General features: G+C 32.1%; 1 protein-coding gene across 1 annotated transcript; it reads left to right on the plus strand.

Annotated features, from left to right (window-relative positions):
• The first annotated feature begins 9,197 nt into the window (after positions 1-9,197).
• LOC114741792 (cyclic nucleotide-gated ion channel 18-like) lies at positions 9,198-12,064 on the plus strand. Its single transcript, XM_028930056.1, has 6 exons — positions 9,198-9,665; positions 9,759-9,962; positions 10,058-10,368; positions 10,743-10,854; positions 11,009-11,245; positions 11,333-12,064. Exons 1-6 carry the CDS (start codon positions 9,198-9,200, stop codon positions 12,062-12,064), a joined length of 2,064 nt encoding a protein of 687 aa, XP_028785889.1.
• The last annotated feature ends 627 nt before the right edge of the window (positions 12,065-12,691 follow it).

The raw sequence follows: 12,691 nt of genomic DNA on the forward strand, positions 1-12,691 counted from the left end.
AAAACTATAAATTGGTCAAAAAATCCAAACCACTGTTATTGTCAAGATTCCATTTATGTGCTACTTGAGACCAAAATAGTCTATACATGAAAGTGACAGCACTATAGGTAAAGAAGGGAAGAGCTCAAATATCCATAGACAACTCCCAAACTTTGATAAGCCGGAGTCAGTACTGTCTTCAATGATTCTTTCTGCCAGGAGATAAGTAGATGAGAAAGCAGAGGTATGGAAAAAGAGTCCCACAATAGTCACAGGGCTTACCTTGGTCGCATTTTGATTTCCTACGGATTCCAAGTCCATGATAGGCTGTTCCAGAACTATAGAGCTTCCATTTCTTTAGTCTAATAAAGGAAGATGAAGATGACCCTCACGGATTGACACCCACCCAGATGAAACAAGCGGGAGAATAACAAAATATTAAGGGGAAAGTGGCTGTGGCATAACTAATGCTGCTTTTTTAAAACAGTAATAATATGTCTCGACCAGGAAGTGATATGGAATGGTTTGGCTTCAGAATTTAAAAAAAGAAGGACCTTGATAATGGGTTTTTTGGATTCAGATTGTAGATGAAGAAACCATCAAATACACACATATTCATGTGAAAGGCCTGTTTAACAGCAACTTGTCCATTCCTGCTGATATAATTGGGATGTTCATTTGAGTTTTCTTTTGTTTTTGCTTCCAGTTGAATCTTATATTTCCTACTTCTCCCCTGTTTTTCCCCTGTTGCGGAGAATGATATCCAAGCATCTCCTACTTCTTGAATATAAAACCAATTATTGCGAAAATCATTAAATAGGAGTACATACGGAATTATTTCATAAAACATTCAAAAATATCGAATGATTTATTATACAAATTAGAAAGAGACCGGATTTAAAAAAGTTGGATATTATAAAATCAACTAATTTTTTAATTTTTTGGGAAAACATGTTTCATCATTTTTTTTAATCAAGGATAACATGTTTCATCATATGCTGTCATATATTAGTAGATTAATGTGTAAATTTGTCCTGAAAGTATTGGTTATTCAAAAGTTTTTTTGAGTTAGTTCACTCCTAAAGTTTAAAATTGTAGTAATATTGCCCTCTATTATTAAAAATACTGACAGTCAACATCATTATTTTAACAATTAACATATGCTTTTTAATAGTAAAAACATATTATAACAACTTTAAATTTTTGGGGCAAATTTGCTGCAAAAAAAAAAATTCAGATACCCAGTGCTTGATTAAAAACTTTGCGACAAATTTGCACTTTAATCTTATATTAGTTTACCCTTATTTGTGGTCCTTGTACAGCCTCCTAGCAGCCTCTATTTTTTCAAATGTTCCCGTGCTACTTTTTTTTGGGTAAATTTTATGAGTTACAAAATTCCCTTTTTACTATAAGAACAATACGTAACAACGATTTGGATACTCTTTTACAAAAATGAGAATGGAAAAATGAAAACATTTACGCTAACGGTGATATTTTTATGCATCTATAAAGAGGAATTTTATTATATGTAATTAAATGATTTCTTTCAACATCTTCCTTACTGGTGTCAAATTTTGTTGAAATATAAATTTAAAATCACTGTAGGGTCCCAAAAAAGCTAATTCTGAAACGAATTTATGAAATCAAAATAATCAAAACGGCAACCAATTATTTTATTACTGTCATGAATATAATAATATCTTTGTGGATGTCTATATATCTCTCATTATCTCCAATGTCTCCCATTATCTTTATATCTAACATTATCTTTTATTATTATGTAATCTGTAGATTCTATCAAAGGTATAAAGCCGTGCCTATAAATAAAGGCAATGTATAATATATTGAGCACTCTTAAATGGAATGAAAAATACTCTCTCTTGTTGATCCTCTCTTCCTCTGTATGATTCTTCTCTATTTCTTCTTTATTTGTGAAACGTTATCAGCACAAAACTCTAATCAAGGTGTGTATAATATATATATTTCTATCCTAGCATAATTTTTTAGCATCATTTTTATAATTTTTCTAGAGTATCCTTTGCTCTGTTCAAATAAAGATATCTCGAGCATCATATATATGGTGTTTCGAAGTATCCGTATCCCTATTCAATTTATCTAGGATAGTCTAAGCTATTATATGGAATTAAAAGGATTATCTATCATTGTTTTAAACATCAGGTTCTGTGACTAAGATTGGAAATTATTATTACTTTATATTTGTTCACTACAATTTATTACTTTATATTTGTTCACTACAATTTGTTTATAACAATTTATTTTTAATATGAATATTATACTTTTTGAATTACTTATCATACAAGAAATTTGTTTTCATTTCTTAGTAACCTGATGTTACTATCTTCAATGAAACTTGAGTCAATATTTCTAAGCATCCCTCGGTGAACTAAAGTTGCTAATTTTGATAGAACCATGAGTTCCAATCAATAATTATGATTGCATATGGCTAATGCTAAAATTGAAAGAATTTGAGGGAGTAATAGTTATAGTATGGTTAGAAGTCATATTCAAGCAAATACCCTATAAATATATTTATTGAAAATAAATGGCAAATTCATTGTGAAGCCAAAAAGCAAAACATGGGAATAACCCTAAAAAAATTTAAATGCTAGAAATAAATGGCAAAATCTGTTGTGGACCTAGAAGACCACAATATATGAGGATAGTCACTACTACAAAAAAAAAAAAACATTTAACGGCGGTTAAAATGAGCTTTTTGTGATAGTTTTGAGAGCAACGTCTATGCTATTGACATAAAATGTAAAGGATTTAACAGCAATTTAAGATCTATTGTGGTATGTGACTTTTCACGACAATTATATAAATAACTACCGCAAAAAGTTTTTTTTTAAAGTCTATATTTCACCCTATTGATTAGGATGGAACGAGAGAACAAAGCCCCAAAAGAAGGGGTTTGAAAATCAATTAAGCAATAATCTCTTACCAATTGAAAGCATTCTGATGGAGCAAATGTGGATTCTTTCCCGCCGTAATAGTGCCACTTAGCTTCACCTTCAACCACCAGATCAAAGCCACTAAGATTTAATAAAGGTAAAATCAAAGACTCATATCTGATAAAATCAAAGACTCAAATCTGATAAAAATCAGATCTCTTTAAACTCATATTAAACATCATATTTTTAACCAAAAAAATAGTCATATCAAACAACAAAAACTATGAAATCCACAGAAAGATTGGAGGTGAAAAACTCATAAATAAGAATGAAGAGGATGAGGCGATGGCACAGCAACAGTGATAGCAACAGTGATAGAAGAACATGGTGGAGATGATAAAAGCAAAGAATAAACATCGACAAAGGTAGGAGGAGGGAGAAAATCGAGCAAGGATAGTAATGGGAGACTATAAGCTCTGACTCTGAAAAGTAAAAACTATCACGCGATGGATTTTAAAATTCTGATAGACTTTTTACGGCAGTTATTTAAATAATTGCCTTTAAAAGTATCCCTATAATTACAAAAATGCCACCATCATATTTTTTACAGTGTTTTTTCTAATAACCGTTGTAGATTAGCGTCGTGAAAGCTCTTTTTTGTAGTAGTCATAAACTCTTAGAAAGCTTTAATGCTGACAATAAATATAAATTCAATTGATGTTTGAAGTCTCCCTAAAGGGTTATCATCTAAAGATTTTGATTTTCTATTTTATGGTCAGAAACCATATAACTTTAACTTTTTATCTTATGGCTAGAAGCCATATATATAAAATTAATTCTCTATTTTATTAAATGGCTTGAAGCCATTTATATTTGATATTTTATCCTATTAAATAACTAGAAGTCATTTAGGTATAATTTTTCATTTTATGGCTAAAAGCTATATAAATTTGATTTTTTTTATCTTATTAAATGGCTAGAAGCCATATAATTTGGATTTTTTTATTTTATGGCCACAAGTCATATATATTTAATTTTTTTTATTTTATTAAATGGCTAGCAGTCATATAACTTTGGTTTTCTACCTTATAACTAGAAGTCATATATATTTAATTTTTTTGTTATCTTATTAAATAGCTAAAAGCTATATAACTTGGATTTTCTATTTTATGGCCAGAAGCCATATATATATATATATATTTAATTTTCTGTATCTTATTAAATGGCTCACAGCCATATAACTTTAGTTTTCTATCTTATGGCTAGAAGTTATATAATTTTAAATTTCTATCTTATGGTCAAAAGTCATATATCTTTGATTTTTTTTTTATTTTGAAACTAAATGGTTAGATACCATGTATCTTTAATTTTTTTTTTAAAATTAAATGGCCTCAAGCCATATAGTTTTGATTCTCTAGAAGATCATTATATGATTTGTTTATAAAAAAAATATTATGATAATTAGAATTTTTATTTGAAGGCTATAAATATTATAACCCATAAGACTAATGGCTCAAATGTCTTTTATTATGAGAAACTATTGACTATATAGTGAAGGATGTATTGGTACAAGAGTTTTTCTTTTTTTTTCTTTTTCATGTTACATTTATATTTTACTTCTTATTATATAAATCTTAAATTTTATCCTTATATTATTCTCATATAATTCTTGACATTCAATTTGATATTTATTAATATTATAATTTTTTATTACTAAATGGCCAACAGTTATTATACTCATGTTATTGAATGACATAAAAATAATAACTTATGATGTTTTTAAAGCCCCAAAGCCTGAAGGCTTATGGTTCAGATATTAAGTGACACAAATAATCTTTAAAAAAATATATATTTATTATATGGAGTCTTGAAGACTAATGACTTACAAATAACTCTGAAGGCTTATGATTCAAATCTTCATAACAATATAGTTTGATTTTAGTCTTTATAGATCTCTTTCTATTGAATTTATAAATTTATGAATAAGTTTTGAAGTATTACATAATATATACAAAAAATAAAGTTTTTGAATAACGAAATATTGAGAAAATATATATGTTTTGTTCAAAAAATATTTCATGTTTTGAAAAAGCATAATAAAAAGTGAAGTATATCATATAATGAAATAATTATATATGTTAATTCCTGAAGACCTATATATAACATTTTTTGAAGAACTATATGTAATCCCAAAAAAATTGATATAGTTCCAGAAGAACTAATAATAAAATGTTGATACAGTTCCTGAAAAACTAGTAACAAAATCGATATAATTCTTGAATAACTAATGTAATTCCCTCCATTATTTTTGTGAGCAGAAAAGGAATTGATAATGAAAATTATGAGCTAAAAACATATATATTAGAATATTTGTTTATCAAAAGGTCTTAAGGTGATAGCTCAATTGGATTGAAATCCATTATTATATCTGAATGAGGAAGCATTTGGATTTCCAAGTTAAGGATATGTTATTAGCTTACTATATAGTATTCACTCTATTTGAAATACAGAAATAAGAAAAATATATTTATATGACTCACACTTGAGGGAGAGATTGTTGGAATATAAGTGTGAATCATCTTGGATGGAATTTGTTATCACTAATATTAATATTATTCCTTACATCTCCTATTCTTTTTGAAAAAGCCTCCAGAAGAGTTAATGGCACTCAACCCTCCATGAGTGCACAAGTTTTTATCATTGGGTAAAAGATAAAAAATAAGGCTCTAGAAGAGCTATATCATGATTTATTATCTTGAAAATAAAATCCATAATTGATAATATATTCCTTGTGAAGTATTAAGGTGAAAAATGAATAATATGATATGGTAACAAGAAGTTTACCAATAATTGGGAATAATTTTACAATAAACTAGAAGTTTATGCATTTATAATTTGACATGACCTGTCAGATCATTCTGAATCATAATAATGTAAAATATCATGAAAAATATGCATTGTGATTTATTAAAGAACCAGAAAATTTTCTAAAAATGATATATGATTCAAGAATTTTTATGTGCTATTTGTTCTCAAAAGAACTAAATAAGAGAACATCAATAGCTGTGCTCAAAATCAAATCTGTGCAGATTTATAATGTATCAAGTTTATATATGGGCCCATTTAGACACCATGTGAACCAAAGTAATACTTATAAGTGAAAGATGCATATATAAAATGGGCACAGGTGTTTATGATTAATTTGCAACCTGAAATTTGCAAATATGTTCAAATAATTACATTGAGTATATAAGTTCCTGATTATGAAATCGATATGATTCTTGTTGAGATTGCTAGTAATTGTTTCTCACGTTGCTGATGATTATATGCTTAGTAAAAGTCTCCATAAGTAGCAAGACCAAAGTTTATGATAATATAATTCCCGCTTGAGTGTTGGCATGATTGATTTTATATATTTTTGCACATAAATGCATCAAACCAACAATGTATTGGGAATTCTCCTATTATAATTGGTTTTTGGTCAAGAGCCAAATATTTTTCATCTTAGAATGTGCAATATCTATTATTTCACCGTAATAATGCACATAAATGGATATTAAAAGTAAGTTGGGATTACTGTTGGATAAGAATATTCTTATTCTTGTTTGTATCTAAATGAAACAAAATAATATTTCTAAAGAATATTTATGGATTTGGGAGACTTGCATTACATGTTCCCAATATGAGAGGAAGAAAATGTGTAGTTGGAAAAAAGAACACATAGAATGTATTTTTACTATCAAATATAGATTCTCAAATATAGTAGTATGAACTAGAAGTTCCTAATATCTGCCAGATGCAATTATTGATTCAAATAAGAATTCTTAATTCTTATATTCCAGCTAAAAGTGCTTCTATTATTGAAGACACACTAAAAGCATGAGAGTATGATTGGTTTCAAAAGAAAAGAAAAAGGAGCACATGATCATGATGATCATACTAAGGAGGTATAAATTCCAAAAGAGTTTAAGATATAACTATTTGACCCCTGAAGAAGTTTAAGTGTTTGAAAGTAATAAAAAGATCTCGATATGTTATGTCATAAAACAAAGGAGGACCGATAAATGAATAAAATTGTCAACAATAATTTTATTGATGATATTATATGATCAAATTAGTATCTTCTATATAAATCTGTCATGAGATATAGACAGAAAAATAGTTGGCCAACAGAAAAGAAAAGACACAATATAAAAGGGATTTGTGTATCCCTAGCCCACGCACTTGAAGTGTAATGTTGGTATCATGTAAATAAGCATTTGTACAATAAAAAGAGCAATAAAGCCTTGTGGTGGATTAAATTACATGTCTTATCAATTTGGCAGTCTAGTAATAAATGAAGTTTTTTCATATACGTCATAGAAATATATAACTATAACGTATGACTCACTTTATAGTGAAATTATATGTGAATCCTAGGATTCAAATCCTTATATAAATTCAAACGATTCAATACATGAACAGATCTGGATCATAATGTATGAAAATCATTGAAAGATTTAAGTTTCTAGAAGCATACAATTATGTTCTCAAAAACACTATTCAATTAAGTCTCTATATGAGGTATATGTTGTTAATATCGACTAAAAGAATGATATAAACATATTTTAACTTGTCTATTTATGAAAATATTCAAAATGAGTTTGTTATCAATACTATTTATGATGATAGCATCGAAATTCCTGATGAGTTTTCCAAAGCTATGAATTACTTAAAGAAAAAATTTGAAATGAAAGCTTTGGGAAGAATACATATAGATAAGTCATATCCATTATGTAGATAAGTGACATCCATTATGTGTTTTAGTAGTTGTAAGATCTTTAGATATGGACTAAAGATCGATTTAGACCTCTGGAAGGTAATGAATAAACACGTAATCTAGAAGTACCATATCTTAATATCACTGAAGCATTTATATCTCTATCTGGCTATATAGAACCTGATATATCATTTGCTGATTAGCATGATATAGTTTTTTTATCAATATGAAGATGTTAGAATGAAGTTAAAAATATTCATTACTTTAAGGGTGCTGTTGAGGTAATATTATTTTATTTGAAGGTACCCAAGACTAATCTTAATGGCTATATAGATAGCATTCTTGTTTGATTCTCATTTCAAGAGATCACAGTATGATCGACATGTGGGTAAACCATAAAAGGACTACTCATCTCATGATTTTTAGAAGATTATAAAATTCATATTTGATGTTTTTATCTCACTACAATATTTGAAAGGCTTGTTCATTATATTAGACTTTCCAGGCTTGAAGATGTCAACTGATATTGTCAAGAGGGGGAGTTGATACACACTGTACTCTTTTTTCTTTGTCTATGGTTTTATCCCACTTGGTTTTCCTAGTGAGGTTTTTAATGAGGCAGCATTACATAGTGCATTAATGAATGATGTACTCTTCTTCTTTTGCTAGGTTTTTGTTCCACAGGGTTTTTTCTGGTTGAAGTTTTTTTAACAAGGCACATTCATATATATTGGACATCCAAGAAGGAATGTTATGGATATAATAATATCTTTGTGGATGTCCATATATCTCTCATTATCTCCTATAATCTCCAATATCTCTCATTATCTCTATATCCCACAATTATCTTTTATTATTATGTAATCTATAGATTTTATCAAAGCTGTGCCTATAAATAGAGGCCATGTATAATGTATTGAGCACTTTTGAATGGAATGAGAAATACTTTCTCTTATTGATCCTCTTTTTTTCTGTATGATTCTTCTTTATTTATAACAATTACTTATTATCATAACGGTTAATACATATTTTTTATAAACTCTTATAATTTTGAAAATATTGTGACGCCTCATCCATCACCTTACAACTTATATATTTGTGTAGTGAAATTTCCGTTAATTCCCTCACAAAGTTTTAGTTTTATCCCCCAAGTAAAATACGTGTGGCACTTGAATTTCATCCGAGCATATCATGGCTGTCATGATCATCAACGTGGAAGGATTCTCGTCAAATTCTAAGCTTAATTTCAATCACACTTACAACACTAATATCTTCATTCCAAATTTTACAAATAAAGTTCAAAACGACAGAAACAAGCCTAGGTATCTCCCAGCGTTCATGAATTTTCTTCGGTTTGGCGCGAATTTCTCAATGCTCAAAAATGGTTACCATCGTTGTTAGTGTCTATTCCTTCTTGTTCGCCTTTTCTGCCAAAACTCTCACCAAACCCACCGCCTTCTCTCTCCTGCGACTGAGCAAGTCCCCTCCGTACCCCTCTCTCCGTTCTCGGCTGCGGAATCCGTTCACCCCGAATCCGCCATGGAAGGATGTATAGAATAATATCTACGCCTGCCCATAAATTCCGCCAATTCGGGCGACTCCAAGCCAAGCCCTCCGGCGCCGCCACCGACGAGGAACACGCCTACCTCATCCTATGGCGTCATCAGATCCTCGACCCCGACAGCGACATCGTTGCACGTTGGAACAGGATCTTCCTCGTTACCAGTCTCATTGCGCTTTTCATCGACCCCCTTTACTTATATCTGCCCAACATCGGAGGCCCCGGTTGTTTACAAACCAGTACAGGATTGAGCATCATCGTTACTCTTCTACGCTCTTTCTCTGACCTTTTCTATGCGCTCCACATGATCATGAAATTTCGGACAGCCTTCGTGGCCCCAAATTCCAGGATTTTTGGTCGGGGTGAGCTGGTTACCGATGCCCGAGAAATTGCCAGACGCTACTTGAGGTCGGATTTTGTTATCGACCTTGCCGCAACCCTTCCACTACCCCAGGTCATGTCAATATCTTTTTTTCCCCCTTCTCGCAATGCTCATTTCTCGAAACTTCAGAAAAAATATTCAAGTTATTTCGGCTTTCCCTTGCAGATTGTCATTTGGTTGGTGGTTCCATCATCCTCGGCTGACCACGCCCACATCACTCTTGCTCTTTTCGTGCTTATTCAATATGTTCCTAGACTGTTTCTTATCTTCCCACTAAACAAGCGTATTGTCAAAACCTCTGGTGTTGTTGCCAAGACTCCATGGACTGGAGCTGCATATAATCTTCTACTTTACATGCTAGCCAGTCACGTAATCTCCTAAAGCTAGCTTGCCCCATTTAGCCCTTCCTTTACTCTTTCCTAGAGCTTGTTTTTTGTTTACATTGTTTGTTCATGTTGGGATAGGTTGTAGGAGCAACTTGGTACTTATCCGCAATAGCACGACAATTAAACTGTTGGACTGAAGAGTGCAAAGCTGAGAACGAATTACAAACCCTGTCTTGCCTTGTAAGTTATCTTGATTGCGGGACTTTGGACAACCCCGATAGGCAATACTGGCTAAATGTCACCAATGTTGTTAAGAGTTGCGATGTAAAGAGCGGAAATAACAAATATTCGTTTGGGATGTTTCAAGATGCTTTCAGGAAGGCTGTTGCTACTGGCAGTTTCAGTGAGAGATTTTTCTATTGTCTTTGGTGGGGTATTAGAAATTTAAGGTACTTTCCCGGACAACTTATAATAGTAAAACATCTTGGGCATACCCATTCCCCCTTGTATGGCCCAACTTCTTGTTTTGAAAGCTGAAGGTAGATGAAGGATTATCATTATATAAATTTATTACATTGCATGTCTTTTTTATATCAATATTACTAATAAATAGTAGTCATCTCTCGTATGGTAAAGAGTTTTTTAGGGAATTCAACGATCACTGAGATTGGGGTTGCAATAGAATTCCTGGACCATTCTTTCAATTTCTATGCTAACTTTGTATTATTTACCCTATTATGCTGTCCAGGCGTATCGCCTGCAATTTATACATTACCACATGTATGTTCAAATATTAGAACTCACAAGATTTTTTCCACCACAGCTCATACGGACAAAACTTGGACACCACTGTATTTATTGGTGAAACACTTTTTTCCATCATGCTATGCGTTGTTGGATTAGTTCTCTTTGCACTTTTGATAGGAAACATGCAGGTACGAATTTCCAACTAGTATTATTCTTTGCTCACTCTCCCCTTTATAAAATTAATCCTAGGGGCCACAAAATTGCAAAACATTTCCCTTTTGTTTTCATTTTTTAGTATTGAAATGCTGATTTTTGTTAATGAGGATTTTTCCCCTCCTGAAGACATATTTAGAGTCAATGTCAGCAAGACTTGAAGAATGGAGGATTAGGAAGAGAGATACTGAGGAATGGATGAGACACCGCCAGTTACCTCCAGATTTGCAAGAGCGTGTTCGTCGCTTTGTTCAATATAAATGGCTTGCAACAAGAGGAGTTGATGAGAAATCCATATTGCTTTCATTACCTTTGGATCTTCGTCGTGAAATTCAACGCCACTTGTGTCTCGCTCTTGTTCGACGCGTATGTTTGCCTTCATACATGTGTTAATCACATGATCGGTTCTCTACTTAAATATTTTGGTGCTTATTTAGAAATTTGTTTGTTCAGGTTCCCTTCTTCTCACAGATGGATGATCAACTCCTTGATGCCATTTGTGAACACCTTGTGTCGTCCCTAAGCACTGAAGGAACCTGCATTTTTCGAGAGGGTGATCCGGTGAATGAAATGGTGTTCATCATTAGAGGCCAACTAGAAAGCTCCACGACTAATGGTGGAAGGTCCGGGTTCTTTAATTCCATTACCCTCAGACCTGGAGACTTTTGCGGCGAGGAACTATTGACATGGGCTTTAATGCCAAACTCCAGCTCGAACCTTCCTTCTTCAACCCGAACTGTTAGGGCTCTTACTGAAGTCGAAGCTTTCGCATTACAGGCAGATGATCTCAAAGTTGTGGCGGCTCAGTTCAAGCGCCTTCATAGTAAGAAACTTCAGCATGCTTTTAGGTATTACTCCCATCAATGGAGGGCTTGGGCAGCTTGCATAATAGAGGCTTCTTGGAGAAGGTATAAGAAACGCAAGGCATCTAGGGAGTTATCCCTAAGAGAGGGCCTCTACTTTATTGCAAAACCAGAGGGAGAAACTAGTTATGGCGACCTGCTTGAGTTGGAGGGCTCATCAGGGGACGCCATAATTGGGACTCAGGCTCTTGCTGCTACAGTTATGGCTTCCAAGTTTGCTGCAAATGCAAAGAAAGGGACTATAGGCCATAAAGCAGTTCAAGGCAGTGATCCTGTGCCCCAATTGTTCAAGCCAGATGAACCTGATTTCTCTGTGCTATAGCACCAAATCTTGCTCACAGCTAGGAATGGACTTTGATGCAAAGTTGATAGGAACTTTTCTGACTCCCATATATGTAAATGTGTGTATTCATATGGTAGATTAGCACTGATGTTCACATCTTGAACTATTTAGTTTAACATGCACAGAAACACGTGTTTTGAACAATTTTCCCCCAAACGACAACATAAGCATTTTTTTATTTTTGAATGACAAGTTTTTTATGTCTAAATCAAGAAAAGTAAAAGTATAGTGTATTTTTAAATCATAACAACTAAAAATTAACAGAAAATCTTAAACTCTAGAAAGAAATTAAATTCTATTTATATCAATGGAGCCAATTGCCTCTTGTACATGAATTTATCATTCTATAACATACTATTTTATTATTTATTATCATAGCGGCCAATTAATATTTTTTATAAATTGACATAATTTTCAAAATATTGTGACGTCTCATCAATCACCTTACAGCTTACATATTTGTGTAGTAAATCTTCAGTTAATTCCCACGCAAATTTTCAGTTTTATCGCACAAGTAATATAGGTGTGGCTCTTGAATTTCTTGCAGGCATATTATGGCTGTCATGATCATCAATGTGGAAGGATTCTCATCAAATTCTCGGCTTA

Source organism: Neltuma alba, unplaced genomic scaffold, assembly GCF_004799145.2.
Source record: "Neltuma alba isolate B1F8T4 unplaced genomic scaffold, ASM479914v2 tig00003533_pilon, whole genome shotgun sequence".
In the NCBI taxonomy this organism is placed as follows: Eukaryota; Viridiplantae; Streptophyta; class Magnoliopsida; order Fabales; family Fabaceae; genus Neltuma; species Neltuma alba.

Coding starts and splice junctions, on each gene's coding strand:
- LOC114741792 (XM_028930056.1), top strand. CDS start 9,198: ATGTATAGAATAATATCTACGCCTGCCCATAAATTCCGCCAATTCGGG. Junction 10,855..11,008: donor TTTTGATAGGAAACATGCAG/GTACGAATTTCC, acceptor CCCCTCCTGAAG/ACATATTTAGAGTCAATGTC. Junction 11,246..11,332: donor GTCTCGCTCTTGTTCGACGC/GTATGTTTGCCT, acceptor TTGTTTGTTCAG/GTTCCCTTCTTCTCACAGAT.